Raw genomic sequence first — 16,135 nt, 5'->3', positions numbered from 1 at the left:
TATATATATAATCTCCTTATATATAATCTATCTATATATATATGTTTATGACTTTTTTTTAGCTTTTCCGATAAGGAAACAATTTCTTTAGCAACTTTTTTTTAAAGAGAGGATAAAACACAAAAGAAATAAAATGGTTTTCTACAGGGAGAGGGAGAAGATAGTGTGGAAAAGACATGGATAGGAGTTGGATTTCTCAGCACTTTGGGAGGCTGAGGCGGGCGGATCAAGAGGTCAGGAGATCGAGACCATCCTGGCTAACACAGTGAAACCCCATCTCTACTAAAAATACAAAAAACTAGCCAGGCATGGTGGCAGGTGCCTGTGGTCCCAGCTACTCGGGAGGCTGAGGCAGGAAAATGGAGTGAACCCGATAGGCAGAGCTTGCAGTGAGCAGAGATTGCGCCACTGCACTCCAGCCTGGGTGACGTGAGACTCCATCTAAAAAAAAAGGGAAAAAAAAAAGAAGTTGGATTTCTCAGCATATAACTTGTTTTACAGACTTTGGAACCACGTAAATATTTTACATAATTTTATAGGCAAAACTAATTTTTTAAAAAGCAACCTCTAAGTCAGGTGTGGTGGTATATGCCTGTAGTCTCAGCTACTCAGGAGGTTGAGGCAAGGAGAACTGCTTGAGGTCAGAAGTTGAAGACCAGCCTGGGCAATATAGCAAAACTCCCATCTCTAAAAAAATTAAATAAATACAGTAAAATGAAAAAAAAAAAAAAGCAACCTCTAAAAATCAAAAGCAAAATGTGTTGTTGAGTTGGTGGAATAACCTCATAGAAAAGAATTTCAAATGGTTCTTAAACCTTGCAATTTTATCATAGATCTTTATTGTTATATATCCTAAGGGAGAAAAATGCCCCCCAAAAATCTTAAACTGTTTTCAGTAATTTATTTTTGGTGGTAATATGAGTATTCTGAGATTGATATATTAGGGTTTAAGCAACTAGGTAATTATATTGGTATCAGTAAGAAGAAGGACTTTTGTCAAGGGATAAAGGAGACAGAGATAAAGTTAAGTAAAAAATCTGTATTCCCGCATCTAAACTGAAAGTACCAGTATGGAGTTATGATCTCTTTTAATATTTAAAAAAACTTACATTGCCTAGCTCCATCCACTGAAAAGCACTAGAAACAATAACAAATTCAGTATCAGGAAGCAATCTTAATATTATATGTTTTTTTACAATAGCTTTTTTTTTTTAAATGAAATTTCACTCTTCTCACCCAGGCTGGAGTGCAATGGCGTGACCTCAGCTCACTGCAACCTCTGCCTCTGGGGTTCAAGCGATTCTCCTGTCTCAGCCTCCCAAGTAGCTGAGATTATAAGCGTGCACCACCATGCCTGGCTAATTTTTTAATTTTTAGTAGAGATAGGGTTTCATCATGTTGGCCAGGCTGATCTCGATTTCATCATGTTGGCCAGGCCTTGGCATCCCAAAGTGTTGGGATTACAGGCATGAGTCATCATGCCCAGCCTTGTTTTTGAATTTCTGTACAATCAAGCTTTAAGGTCATTAGGCTGCCCAGAGAACTTCCTCACTCACTGTCATTGGGTCTTAAATGCCTAAGCTTGCCAGAAACCTGACCATCCAGTAAGTGGAGTATTAGTACACATAGATAACTCACCAATTTATCCTTCTCCTCTTGGGCTTTTTCCTTTGTTTCATTTAATTGCTGTTTCAGTTTTTCAATCTGTGGAAAATCAAAATACAAGGTCGGGAAGATAGAGAAACTGCTCTATGTCTACCTTTATTAAGTGGACTAGTTTCACACAATACTAAAACCATTATGGCAAAAAAGGTGAGTGAGGCGGAAAGAGAAGAAGAGGGGACAGGAAATTTCCCATACCTTCAACCTGCTATTGCCAGTTTCTAAAACCTGGCTATCATCAGAAGTACTTGGGCAACTTCTTTTTTTGTTTTTGTGGTTAAAAATAAAAGCAACATTAAATTTACCATCTTAACCATTTTAAACATATAGCTCAGTAGTGTTAAGTATATTCACGTTGTGCAACAAATCTCTAGAACTTTTCATCTTACAAAACTAAAACTATACCCAATAAATCCTAATTTCCCCTTACCTCTCCCCAGCACTTGGCAACCATCCTCTACTTTCTGTTTCTATAATTTTGACTACTTTGGATACTTCATGAGTGGAATCATACATTATTTGCCCTTTGGTGACTGGCTTATTTCATTAAGCATAATGTCCTTGAGGTTCATTCATGTCATAGCTTGTGACAGGATTTCCTTTAAGGCGCATACTATTGCACCACATGCATACACCTTTTCCTTATCCATTCACCCATCGATGGATAATTTGGGTTGCTTCCACCTCTTGGCTATTGTGAATAGTGCTGCAATGAATATGGGCGTGCAAATATCTCTTCAAGATCCTGCTCTGGGCTGGGCGGAGTGGCTCATGCCTGTAATCCCAGCAATTTGGGAGGCCGAGGTGGGTGGATTGCTTGAGCTCAGAGTTTTAGATCAGCATGGGCAACATGGCAAAATCCCATCTCTACAAAGAAATACAAACATTAGCCAGGTGTGGTGGCGAGCACCTGTAATCCCAGCTAGAGCCTGGGAGGTGAAGGTTGCAGTGGGCCAACATTACGCCACTGCACTCCGCTCTGGGTGACAGAGTGAGATCCTGTCTCAACAACAACAAAAATCCTGCTTTGAATTGTTTTGGATATATTAAATATACCCAGAAGTGAGATTTGTATTTCTATTTTTAATCTTTTGAGGAACTTCCATACTGTTTTCCACAATGGCTACAACATTGTACAGTCCCACCACCAGTGCACAAGCGTTCTAACACCTCCACGTCCTTGCCAACACTTATTTTCTGTTTTTTAGGCAGTAGCCATTCTAACGGGTATGAGGTGATATCTTGTTGTAGATTTTATTTACATCTCTTATCTGAGTAACTTTTCTTTTTAAGTTGGAATCTCTCTCTGTCGCCCAGGCTAGAGTGGAGTGGCACAATCTCGGCTCAGTGCAACCTCTGTCTCCCAGGTTCAAGTGATTCTTTTGCCTCAGCCTCCCGAGTAGCTGGGACTACAGGCGCATGCCACCACACCTGGCTAATTTTTGTAGTTTTAGTAGAGACAGGGTTTCATCATATGGCCAGGCTGGTCTTTTTTTTTTTTTTTTTTTTTTTTTTTTTTTTTTTTTTTGAGACGGAGTCTCGCTCTGTCGCCCAGGCTGGAGTACAGTGGCCGGATCTCAGCTCACTGCAATCTCCGCCTCCCAGGTTCACGCCATTCTCCTGCCTCAGCCTCCCGAGTAGCTGGGACTACAGGCGCCCGCCACCTCGCCCGGCTAATTTTTTGTATTTTTTAGTAGAGACGGGGTTTCACTGTGCTAGCCAGGATGGTCTCGATCTCCTGACCTCGTGATCCGCCCGTCTCGGCCTCCCAAAGTGCTGGGATTACAGGCGTGAGCCACCGCGCCCAGCCGAGGCTGGTCTTGAACTCCTGACCTTGTGATCTGCCTGCCTTGGCCTCCCAAAGTGCTAGGATTACAGGCGTGAGCCACTGTGCCCAGCCTTATCTGGGTAACTTTTTCAGAAAAGTTTCTTTTTACTTTGTTTTCTTTTTTTTTTTTTTTTTTTTTTTTTGAGACAGGAGTTCTATTCTTGTTGCCCAGGCTGGAGTGGAATGGCATGATCTCAGCTCACTGCAATCTCCACCTCCCGGGTTCAAGCAATTCTCCTGCCTCAGCCCCCCGAGTAGCTGGGATTACAAGCATGTGCCACCCCAGGCCCGGCTAATTTTGTATTTTTAGTAAAGACAGGGTTTCTCCATGTTGGTCAGGTTGGTCTCGAACTCCTGACCTCAGGTGATCTGCCCGCCTCGGCCTCCCAAAGTGCTGGGATTACAGGCATGAGCCACTGTGTCTGACCCAAAAAGTTTCTTTTTAAAAATAATACTTTTTTTTTTTTTCTTGCTGTCGCCCAGGCTGGAGTGCAGTGGCGCAATTTCAGCTCACTGCAACCTCCACCTCCTGGGTTCACGCCATTCTCCTGCCTCAGCCTCCTGAGTAGCTGGGACTATAGGCGCTCGCCACTACGCCCGACTAATTTTTTGTATTCTTTAGTAGAGACGGGGTTTCACTGTGTTAGCCAGGATGGTCTCGATCTCCTGACCCCGTAATCCGCCCGCCTTGGCCTCCTAAAGTGCTGGGATTACAGGTGTGAGACACCACGCCCGGTCTAAAAATAATTTTTAAAAATACAGATGGAGTCAGGCGGGCGTGGTGGCTCAAGCTTGTAATCCCAGCACTTTGGGAGGCCGAGACAGGTGGATCACCTGAGGTCAGGCGTTCAAGACCAGCCTGGCCAACATGGTGAAACCCTGTTTCTACTAAAAATACAAAACTTAGTTGGGCGTGGTGGCGCACGCCTGTAATCCCAGCTACTCGGGAGGCTGAGGCAGGAGAATCGCTTGAACACGGGAGGCAGAGGTTGCAGTGAGCCAAGATCATGTCATTGCACTCCTGCCTGGGTGACAGAGCAAGACTCCGTCTCAAAAAAAAAAAAAAAAAAAAAAAAAAGAGATGGAGTCTTGCCATGTTGCTTAGGCTGGTCTCAAAGTCATGGGCTTAAGTGATCCTCCTGCCTTGGTCTCCCAAAGTGCTGGGATTATAGGCATGAGCCACAGTGCCTAGCCAAGACAAGTTTCAAGAAGAGTACAAAAAATTACCATACTATTCACTCATATACATTAATTTTGCCACCTTTGCTTTCCCTCTGTGTGTGTGTGTGTGTGTGTGTGTGTGTATTTTTTTAGTGGTAAAGGGTAATGTCAATTTCAAGATGACCTTTTACCCCTAAAGACTTCAGTATCTATTTCCTTATTTCTTTTTCTTTCTTTTTTTTGAAACGGAGTCTTGCTCTGTCGCCCCGGCTGGAGTGTAGCAGCGCAATCTTGGCTCACTGCAACCTATGCCTCCCGGGCTCATGTAATTCTCCTGCCTCAGCCTCCCAAGTAACTGGGACTACAGGCATGCGCCACCACGCTTGGCTAATTTTTTGTATATTTTGTAGAGATGGGGTTTCACCATGTTGGCCAGGCCGGTCTCGAACTTCTGACCTCAGGTGATCCACCAGCCTCAGCCTCCCAAAGTGCTGAGATTACAGGCGTGAGCCACCGTGCCTGGCCATTCAGTATCTATTTTTGAAGAAAAAGGGCATTCCCTTTTAAAAGCACTATAAAATTATAAAGATGAGGAAGTTTAACATTAATATAGTATTATGTAATATATACTCTATATTTAAATTCTGCTATAATTATCCCAATAATGTCCTTTATTGCAATTTTGTATTTTTCTTGTCTAGGATACAACCCTTGATCATGCATTGCATTTAGCTGTCATGTGTCTTAGTCCCCTTTAATCTGGAACAGTTTCTTGGTCTTTGTTTTTAAATTGACTTTTTAAAAAGGATATTGGCCAGGATTGGGCTTGGCTGATGCTTCTTCATGAGTAGATTCAGGTTGTCCATTTTTGGTAGGCTATATATAGTACCTAAGTGATGATGTATCCTTTTCAGTACATCACATCATTAGTGTGTACTGATTGATGCTAATTTTAACCAGTTGGTTAAGGTTGTGTCTGCCCACTTTCTCCACCTAAAAGTTATTATTTTTTCTTTTGTGATTATTAAGTAATTTCTGAGAAGATCTTTTGAGACTATGAAATTATCCTCCTCATTAAATTTCATCCAGTAGGTTTTAGCATCCATTGATGATTCTTGACTGATTCAGTTATTACTATGATGCCAAAGGGTGATTTTTCTAACTCCATCACTCCTTGGAAATTTACTAATTGGCATTCTATGGCAAAAAAAAAAAAAAAAAGTCGGGTAAGGTGACTCATGGCTGTAATCCCAATACTTTGGGAGGCCGAGACAGGTGAATCACCTGAAGTCAGGAGTTTGAGACCAACCTGGCCAGCACAATGAAACTCTGTCTCTACTACAAATACAAAAATTAGCCAGGCATGATGGTGGTGCACCTGTAATCTCAGCTACTCAGAAGGCTGAGGCAGGAGAATCCTTTGAACCCAGCGGAGGTTGCAGTGAGCCAAGATCACACCACTGCACTCCAGCCTGGGTGACAGAGTGAGATTCCATCTGAAAAAAAGAAAAAAAGGCTTCCTTTCTCCCTTATTTATTAATGTATGTATTTATTAGTAGTATACACACGTGGATTTTTATTTCGTTCAATAAGTTATAATCTATTACTGTCATTATTTATTAGGTTACTGCAAAAGCATTGCAGTTTTTGCCATTCTTTTTTTTTTTTCTTTTTGAGACAGAGTCTCACTCTGTCCCCAAGGGTGGAGTGCAGTGGTGCGATCTCAGCTCACTGCAACCTCTGCCTCTTGGGTTCAAGCGATTCTCCTGTCTCAGTTTCCTGAGTAGCTGGGATTACAGGTGCGCACCACCATACCCGACTAATTTTTGTATTTTTAGTAGAGACAGGGTTTCGCCATGTTGGCCTGGCTGGTCTTGAACTCCTGACCTCAGGTGATCTGCCTGTCTCGGCCTTCCAAAGTGCTGGGATTACAGGCGTGAGCCACTGCACCCAGCCATTTTTGCTATTCTTTATTAGGTTGGTGCAAAAGTAATTGTGGTTTTTGACATTCTTTTAATGCATCAACCTAATATTTTGATTGTCCTGGATTTGGCCAATGGGAGCCCCTTCAAACAAGGCCATGTCCTTTAAAATTTTTTATTTTATTTTCTGGCACAATTACATATTCCACACTCTTTTTTTTTTTTTTTTTTTTTTTTTTTTGAGACGGAGTCTCGCTCTGTCGCCCAGGCTGGAGTGCAGTGGCCGGATCTCAGCTCACTGCAAGCTCCGCCTCCCGGGTTTACGCCATTCTCCTGCCTCAGCCTCCTGAGTAGCTGGGACTACAGGCGCCCGCCACCTCGCCCGGCTAGTTTTTTGTATTTTTTAGTAGAGACGGGGTTTCACTGTGCTAGCCAGGATGGTCTCGATCTCCTGACCTCGTGATCGGCCCGTCTCGGCCTCCCAAAGTGCTGGGATTACAGGCTTGAGCCACCGCGCCCGGCCCCTTTTTTTTTTTTTTTTTAGATGGATTTTCACTCTTGTTGCCTAGGCTGGAGTGCAATGGTGTGATCTTGGCTCACTTGTTCAAATGATTCTCCTGCCTCAGCCTCCTGAATAGCTGGAGTTACAGGTGCCTGCCACCACACCTGGCTAATTTTTATATTTTTAGTAGAGATGGGGTTTCATCATGTTGGCCAGGCTGGTCTCAAACTGCTGACCTCAGTAATCCACCCGCCTTGGCCTTCCAAAGTGCTGGGATTACAGGCATGAACCATGCCTGGCCAGGACAGAGAATAAGTCTTGATGGACTGGCTGTGGGAAAGGGGAAAAAGGTGTCGGGGATGACTTCTAGATTTCTCTTGAGCATGTAAGTCAGTGGCATGCAAAGAACACTGAAGGGACCTCTGCTTTTGGTCAACTTGGTATGTCAGGGACTAGATTCACCTTCTTACTTGAAACAGTTTTTTTAAACGACAAAAGATATGAAATAATGATTTTCAGGATGTTGGACATCAGGCAACAAAGGACGTTAATCACCAAAGAGAAAGGATATAAAAGAGGTGAACTTTGTGGCTGCCCCAAGCTTACTGCTTTGAAAGAGTTTCCAGGCTGCGGTGCAGGGAGAGGTTGGCGGGCTTCCTGAGTTGAAGAAATGGAGCTGAGAGTATGGAGGGGCCAAGGCAGCTAGAGTTCACAGGACAGCAGAGTACCGGAGAGGAGAGGGCAGCACAGAGAAAGAAGAGAGATCCACAGAGGGTCCTCCTGGAGTATTTAGCTGAGAACTGATCAGCACATTCACGTGAGGGAGCTACTTGAGGATGAAGAAAGAACCATCCAAAAGGATTGGAAGGAACAGTGCCTGGCACCACTGGGCCAGTAATAGTGCCTACTCCCACTGGACTGGAGAAACTTCATCATTCACAGGACACCAGGGAGGACTCAAAAGGATCTTGCTTCTGTAGTGTGGAATACATTTGTCAAAACATATCAAATTGTACACTTCAAATATGTGTATTATCATGTGTGAATTATATCTCAGTAAAGCTTTTTACAAATGAACGCTGTGGCCGGGTGCAATGGCTCATGCCTGTAATCCCAGCACTTTGGGAGGCCAAGACAGGCAGATCACTTGAGACCAGGAGTTCAAGACCAGCCTGGGCAACATGGCAAAACCCTGTCTCTACCAAAAATACAAAAAATTAGCCAGGCATGGAGGTGCATGCCTGTAGTCTTGGCTGCTTGGGAGACAGAGGCAGGAGGATCATCTGAGCCCAGAGGTTGATCCTGTGGTGAGCCATGATCACACCACTGCACTCCAGACCAGGCAATAGAGTGAGACCCTGTCTCAAAAGTAATAATAAAATAATAATAATATGAGACAGAGTTTTGCTCTGTTGCCCAGGCTGGACTGCTGTGACATAACCATGGCTCACTGCAGCTTCAACCTCCTGGGCTTAAGTGATCCTCCTACCTTAGCCTCCTGAGTAGCGGGGACTATAGGTGCACACTGCCATGCCTGGCTATTTTTTTATTTTGTGTAGAGACTGGGTCTTGCGTTGTTCCCCAGGCTGGTCCTGAACTCCCAGGCTAAGTTATCCTACAGTTCGGCCTCCCAAAGTGTTGGCATTATAGGCATGAACTACCGCACCCAGCCTGAATTTCTACTTTTAACATCTACTAGGGGTGTGACTTTGGGCAAGTTACCTGTCCTTTCTGAGAGTCAATTTCTTCATCTGTAACATGGAAATAACAATATTATAGCTACACAGGGTTATTAAAATAATAGGAGGTTAGTAAAAGAATCAGAGAAGTAAAGCACCCAGTATAGTACGTTGTAGTGGCTCCAAAATGTTAGTTCCCTTCCCTTTTTCTTTTTTTTTTTTTTTTTTTTGAGATGGAGTCTCGCTGTGTCGCCCAGGCCGGAGTACAGTGGTATGATCTCAGCTCACTGCAATCTCTGCCTCCCGGGTTCAAGCAATTCTCCTGCCTCAGCCTCCCGAGTGGCTGGGACTACAGGCACATGCAGCCATGCCCGGCTAATTTTTGTATTTTAGTAGAGACGGGGTTTCACCTTGCTGCCCAGGCTGGTTGCGAACTCCTGGGCTCAGGCAATTTGCCCACCTTAGCCTCCCAAAGTGCTGGGATTACAGGCGTGAGCCACTGCGCCCGGCCTCCCTTTTTCTTCCAAATATAAAATGATAGCTTTACTCTCAACACTTTAATAAGGTACAATAAGATACAAGATTCGGCCGGGCGCGGTGGCTCAAGCCTGTAATCCCAGCACTTTGGGAGGCCGAGACGGGTGGATCACGAGGTCAGGAGATCGAGACTATCCTGGCTAACACGGTGAAACCCCGTCTCTACTAAAAAATACAAAAAACTAGCCGGGCGAGGTGGCGGGCGCCTGTAGTCCCAGCTACTTGGGAGACTGAGGCAGGAGAATGGCGTGAACCCGGGAGGCGGAGCTTGCAGTGAGCTGAGATCCGGCCACTGCACTCCAGCCTGGGCGACAGAGCGAGACTCCGTCTCAAAAAAAAAAAAAAAAAAAAAAAAAAAGATACAAGATTCAACTGGCCAAAAAAAAAAAAAAAAAAAAAAAGATTCAACTTGCTGGGTTCAGAACATTATCACAGATTACCAGTGAATGGCTTTACAAATTTTTAAAACTAAAAATTAGCATAAAAAAATATAGATCACGGCAGCGCACAGTGGCTCAAGCCTGTAATCCCAGCACTTTGGGAGGCTGAGACGGGTGGATCACGAGGTCAGGAGATCGAGACCATCCTGGCTAACACGGTGAAACCCCGTTTCTACTAAAAAAAAATACAAAAAAACTAGCCGGGCGAGGTGGCGGGCGCCTGTAGTCCCAGCTACTTGGGAGGCTGAGGCAGGAGAATGGCGTATACCCGGGAGGTGGAGCTTGCAGTGAGCTGAGATCCGGCCACTGCACTCCAGCCAGGGCGACAGAGCGAGACTCCGTCTCAAAAAATATATATATATAGATAGATAGATAGATAGAAAGATAGATAGATAGATAGATAGATAGATAGATAGATAGATAGATAGATCGATCGATCACATACCATGCTCTTGTCCTTAAAATAAAGTGGATCATAATGTTCCCTTATGATCATCAATCTCTGTTTGCTTCAGAGAAGAAAACATGGAACGAGGATTGAAAATTAGAGAGCCAATAACAGTAAAACCATTCTGAAAAAGTGTCTAGCTTCAAGGAGAGTTAAGGTCAATTGAAATGTCTTAACTATATGTTAAGATTTCAAGGAATTAAACATCTTAGAAATACATAACCACATCAGTATCACCATAGAGGTAGTTAATGAGGCCGAGGAGGTTTTCTGCCTACCTACCATATTATCTTTCTCCTGATCCTGCTTCTTCAGGTAACTTAATACTGACATTATGTCTTTCTCCATTTTACATTGCTTTTTCTTTAAGTCCTCATTACTTTTTGCCAGTGTCCGTGAAGTATCACGATACTCAATCCTAGAGAGTTCTGTGATTTCCAACCTGGCCTCCCAAAGGGAGGCATTGGCCTTGGCTCTGTCCACCACAGATTCATCTGTTTTTATTAACTTCCTGCATGGGAAGAGGACATTGACAGTATATGACTATTTATACAACTCTAATATGCAGACAGTATATAACTCTACTATATTACTATTAAATTTTTCTCTTTTTAAATTTGTTTTGCTTGGCATTTCCCCTGGCACACATGAGAAAACATTGTTGGATGAATAAGTTAATAAGAAATACATATTCACATTTGAAAAATGAAAAAAAAAATACATATTCACTCGTATTCATATAAGAGAATTAAGTAAGTGCCTCGTCCTGGAAGAGGCGAGCCCCGGAGCATAACTCGAAAAGACTGGAAAAACAAAGGGAAAAGACAGGATAAACCAAACTCATTTCATAAAGCTTTCATACCTTTTTTTTTTTTTTTTTTTGAGACAGGGCCTGGCTCCGTCACCGTGCTGGAGTGCAGAAGCACGATCTCGGCTCCCCACAACCCCTGCCTCCTGGGCTCAAGCCATCCACCCACCTCAGCCTCCCAAGTGGCTGGGACTACAGGATTATGCAACTATACCCAGCTAATTTTTGTATTTTTCGTAGAAATAGGTTTTTGCCATGTTGCCCAGGCTGGTCTTGAACTCCTGGGCTCAAGTGATCCTCCTACCTCAGCCTCCCAAAGTGCTGAGATTACAGGTGTGAGCCACTGCGCCTGGACAGTTTTTATATCTTTTCATTTACTTATTTGATTCTCCCATTTTTTTTTTTTTTTAATAGAGATGGGGTCTCACTATGTTGCCTAGGCTGTTCTCCAACTCCTGGGCTCAAGTATCCTCCCACCTCAGCCTCTTAATGTGCTGAGATTACAGGTGTGAACCAGTGCCCTGGCCTGATTCTCCTGTAGTTAAACTATCTTTTCTATTCCTACTCACTCAGTGCTGGACTTTGGTTCTCTCCACTGCAAACCCATTATCTCTGTTTATTTTCTGCATGAGTATACCCATTGGCAGTGTAACTATAATCTCCCACCCACTTCACCCTCTACTTTTGAGTTTTTTTTGTTTTTGTTTTGTTTTGTTTTTGGCTAGGTCTTGGACAAAAAGTCAAGTCACTAGGGCAAGTATGTTAAATACTTTATCAGCTGGTGCCACGGTTCACCAGGCTTTTTTTTTTTTTTTTTTTTGAGACAAGGTCTTGCTCTGTCATCCAGGATATAGTACAGTAGCAACACACAGCTCACTGCAGCCTCGACCTCCCAGGCCCAGACAATCCTCCACCTCAACCTCCTGAGTAACTGTGACTACAGGCATGAGTTAGCATGCCCAACTAATTTTTAACAAAAATTTTTGTAGAGACAGGGTCCTCCTATGTTGTTCAGGCTGGTCTTGAACTCCTGGGCTCAAGTGATCTTCCCCCACTCAGCCTCCCAAAGTGCTGGGCATGAGCCACGATGCCCCACCCACCAGGCTTTAAGGATGCCTGAGAAACCATAATCATTTATATAGAGGTGGAGAGGAAAAAGGAGGGATTCAAAGATTAAAGTGGTAAAGGAAGAGATTTTTCTAAATATTTATTGTATGAGCATTAACAAAACACTACTCCTTATATATGGTAGGTACCATGATATACAAATACGTACACAATATTTAAGAATATTTCACCTGTATTTGAATTCTAAATATTTTCACACATATGTATATGTGGACCTTTCTATACTGCCACCCTCCACATCCACTTTCCTACCTCTGGTTCTCAGTCCTCTTCCACAGAGGTAATGGGTTTGCAGTGGAGAGAGCCAAAGTCCCAGTTTCACCTTTTGTTCTCTTCAAATTAAGGCCAGCTCCATTCCCAACCCCTCAGCCTGTTATAACTCTTGATGTCCCTTTCTGGTATGATTTAGGCACTGGTGATACACCATCTCACTACGACCATCCAGGTATCAAATTTAAGTGGCTCAAAGTACTTGATGTGACAGGGCATGGTAGCTCAAGGCTGTCATCCCAGCACTTTGGGAGGCCGAGGCGGGTGGATCACCTGAAGTCAGGAGTTCAAGACCAGCCTGGCCAACATGGTGAAACCCTGTCTCCACTAAAAATAAAAAAATTAGCTGGGTGTGGTGACGGATGCCTGTAATCCCAGCTACTCAGGAGGCTGAGGCAGAATAATTGGTTGAACCCAGGAGGCAGAGGTTGCAGTGAGCCAAGATCACGCCATTGCACTCCAGCCTGGGCAACAAGAGCAAAACTTGGTCTCAAGGAAAAAAAAAAAAAAAGTACTTGATGCAAGAAATTAGACACTCTAATAGGACCACTTATACTCACTGTAGAAACAAAGCCAGGTTTCTCAAACAATGGGTCATGGAAAATCCAAGGAATAAGGTCTCTTACCGTCAGTGTTCCTCATTGTTCAAATGTGTACTGTAGAAGCATGGTCAAAATCTGAAAACATATGTGAGTGAGTTCTAGGAATGTGATAAGCCCTTGGCACTTTAAGTGCTAGACAAACTGTGCAGCTATGTAAAAACAACAACAACAAAAAAACCCATAAGATAATACTTACATTAATACATGGGAAGAAAAAAGTCACATATAAGTATGTACATTGGGCTATCATTTTATTTAAAAATAAAATAATACTCCAAAATATAGTAGTGTTTATTTTTGGATAATGAGACTACAGGTTATTATTGTTTTCTCTTTTGGTACTTCCCATGTTTCCCAAACTTTCTGTATTGAGCATGAATTACTCTCTTAAGTTACTTTACAAACATCTCAAGTTTGGTGCCAACTCTGTGTTCCCATATATGATATTGCTGCACACCACATAGGACTCCAACGTGTCCAGAAATCACCGGGGTCCCCCAACAGGGCTAGTAGCAATCTAGCAGCAACTCCAGGCCTGTAAGGGGTTAGTGCTAGAACATTACCCACCTCAGTGGCTCGGATCAGTTTGGGAAAACCTCAACAATTACCCAACTTGGTAAAATACTTCAGGTGTCCCCTTTGAACCAAAAGAGATCTCTGAAAATGCCCAAGGAAATACTTTATACATCCGCTACACGTTTAAGATCATCTGAACCACATAGTAGAGATGTGTCAGACTATGGACATGGGAACTGTAATCCTCACAAGCCGGGAGAACCAAGAGGGTCCGAGGGGGCCGGCGCGGGGGGCGCCAGGTAGCCAGCCCCAGACCCGAAATCTCAGGCAGGCCCAGGGAGAGGGGGACTCTCGCGCGGCTTCTCCTTACTTAGTGTCTTTGCCTCTGCTCTTGCCTTTCTTTTTGTCCTTTCCCTTCGACGGCATCTTGGCTTCCCCAGCGGCTCCGCTGTAGTCGTTGCCCAGCCGCCGCCACCCTGGCCGGCTCCGTCTCCAAGGGAACCTGGACGCCGAACGGGCAACGCCCGGCCCCCGCCGCTGACGGCGCGCGGAGAGCGCACGCGCCCGTGACGTGGCCCAGACGCCGCCGCGCGCGGGGCGGGGCGGAGGTCGCGCCGAGGGCGGCGGGCTGCCGCGCCAGGGTGGCGCGCGCGCGGTGAGTGTGCGAGAGTCGGCGGCTCCTGATCTTCTGTGTGGGGCCCGGGCTCCGCGGGCGGGAGGCGCGAGCTGGCAGCCCCGGGCGGTAGCGCTCCGTCCTGCGGTCCGGGTGTGTCAGGAGTCGCCGCGGTCGGGGCACCCTTGCTTCAGGAAGCTTAGATCCCCGCTGGTCTGCCCGCCCCGCCGCGGTGGTCTGAGCCGCAGCCCTTTTCCGTGCCTCCACGCCGCAGCCAGCGTGACCGCCGCTGCCAGCTCTCGCCACCGCTCCGCCTCCGCCGCTCCCGGCACTGCCCGACTTCTTTGAGTTCCATCCCTTTCCTGGCTTTTCATCCTTGCTGATTCTGTAAGGGATAGCGCAGCCAGCGGACGTCCCAGGCCAAACGTTTTTTGATAGGCTGTTGATGACTTTCCCGAGGGCGGTGGTTGGGGGCGAGGCTGCCTGCCTCCCAACAGCAGCAGCACGCCAGGGAGCCGGCAGGGAGGGGAGTGCTGCCACCGAGGTCAGGAGCAGGGTCCTGGGCCTCATTAGGTCCTGTGTGGCCGATACTTCCCGCCCACGACCGTCCCCCGGATTTCCATTTGCTAATACCTCACCCGTCCGTAGCCTTCTTTCCTCAAAGTTGCATAAAGTTGAAAGCTCTTCAACTTGCCTCCCCGACTCCTGAAATCCTGAATACACCTCTGAAAAGGAGTGTACTCACAAGTATTCTCATTTTTCAATTAGACTCAGTTAGTCATTAAGAAAGATACGGTATTCTGAGTGTCAAGCCAATAGGAGACTTGTGGTTGAAGCTCTGCTCTGTGTTACACTCCATTTCAATTTAAAAAGTTTATTTTAAATGTCGTTGTAGATCCTTCCTCACCATTTCTCTATGGAGGACTTAATTCGTACACCCCTTCCCGAGGTCTTTGACCTCTAATTACTCCCCCCCACTTTGTTTGCCACTTGCATGATTTCTGTTTCTGAATTTCTGTTTCTGCTCTGAGGGAACATGCCGATTTGGTAATGATAAGTCATGTAAACTTTTTTTTTTTTTTTTATGAGACAGTCTCCTGTCGCCCAGGCTGGAGTGCAGTGGGGCATCTCAGCTCCCTGCAACCTCCACCTCCTGGGTTCAAGGATTCTCCTGCCTCAGCCTCCCCAGTAACTAGGACTACAGGTGCATGCCATCACACCCAGCTAATGTTTGTATTTTTGGTAGAGATGGAGTTTCACCATGCTGGCCAGGCTGGTCTCGAACTCCTGGCCTCTGGTGATCCACCCACCTCGGCCTCCCAAAGTGTTGAAATTACAGGTGTGAGCCACCGCCCCTGGCTGTAAACCTTTTTTTTTTTTTTCCCTGAGACGGAGTCTCGCTCTTGTTGCCCAGGCTGGAGTGCAATGGCGCGATCTCGGCTCACCACAACCTCCACCTCCCGGGTTCAGGCGATTCTCCTGCCTCAGCCTCTCGAGTAGCTGGGATTAAAGGCGCACACCACCATCCCTGGCTAATTTTGTATTTTTAGTAGAGACAGGGTTTCACCATGTTGGTCAGGCTGGCATAAACCTTTTTATACATACCATCTGTCAGCATGATCATGGCTTTTTCTTTCTTTCTTTTTTTTGTTGAGAGGGAGTTTCTCTCTTGTTGCCCACCCAGGCTGGAGTGCAATAGCACAATCTCGGCTCACCACCACCTCCACCTCCCGGATTCAAGCAATTCTCCTGCCTCAGCCTCCCGAGTAGCTGGGATTACAGGCGTGCGCTACCACGCCCGGCTACTTTTATATTTTTAGTAGAGATGGGGTTTCTCCGTGTTGGTCAGGCCAGTCTCGAACTTCTGACCGAAGGTCAACCGCCCGCCTTGGCCTCCCAAAGTGCTGGAATTACAGGCGTGAGCCACCGCGCCTGGCTGATCATGGCTTTTTCTGACTGTATCTCTGGTACATTTTCACACTCCCGTGAAGCCATAGGTGGAATCGCCATATATTGAAG

General features: G+C 45.3%; 2 protein-coding genes across 15 annotated transcripts in view; one reads left to right on the top strand and one right to left on the bottom strand.

Annotated features, from left to right (window-relative positions):
• The window catches only part of BBOF1 (basal body orientation factor 1), a 50,079-nt gene extending 36,020 nt beyond the window's left edge, over positions 1-14,059 (bottom strand). For 2 of the 6 annotated variants that reach the window (XM_015144087.3, XM_077941435.1), the window contains exons 1-3: positions 13,874-14,059; positions 10,462-10,690; positions 1,639-1,704 (exon numbers count right to left, since the gene is read on the bottom strand). In XM_015144087.3, coding sequence (XP_014999573.3) covers positions 1,639-1,704; positions 10,462-10,690; positions 13,874-13,929 — 351 coding nt within the window. In that variant the 5' untranslated portion in view covers positions 13,930-14,059. Of the gene's footprint in view, positions 1-1,638; positions 1,705-10,176; positions 10,241-10,461; positions 10,691-12,945; positions 13,063-13,873 lie in introns of all 6 variants that reach the window. The other 4 variants (XM_077941438.1, XM_077941434.1, XM_077941436.1 and 1 more) reach the window with 4 other exon arrangements.
• A 60-nt stretch (positions 14,060-14,119) lies between these two features.
• Positions 14,120-16,135, top strand: part of ENTPD5 (ectonucleoside triphosphate diphosphohydrolase 5 (inactive)) — a 59,174-nt gene continuing 57,158 nt past the window's right edge. For 6 of the 9 annotated variants that reach the window (XM_077941447.1, XM_077941446.1, XM_015144095.3 and 3 more), the window contains exon 1: positions 14,120-14,158. The gene's annotated coding sequence lies outside the window, so the exon portion shown is untranslated. Of the gene's footprint in view, positions 14,504-16,135 lie in introns of all 9 variants that reach the window. The other 3 variants (XM_077941444.1, XM_077941443.1, XM_077941441.1) reach the window with 1 other exon arrangement.

The sequence above is a fragment of the Macaca mulatta genome, chromosome 7 (genome assembly GCF_049350105.2).
Source record: "Macaca mulatta isolate MMU2019108-1 chromosome 7, T2T-MMU8v2.0, whole genome shotgun sequence".
Classification (NCBI taxonomy): Eukaryota; Metazoa; Chordata; class Mammalia; order Primates; family Cercopithecidae; genus Macaca; species Macaca mulatta.
This window is presented reverse-complemented; position numbering and strand designations above follow the sequence as displayed.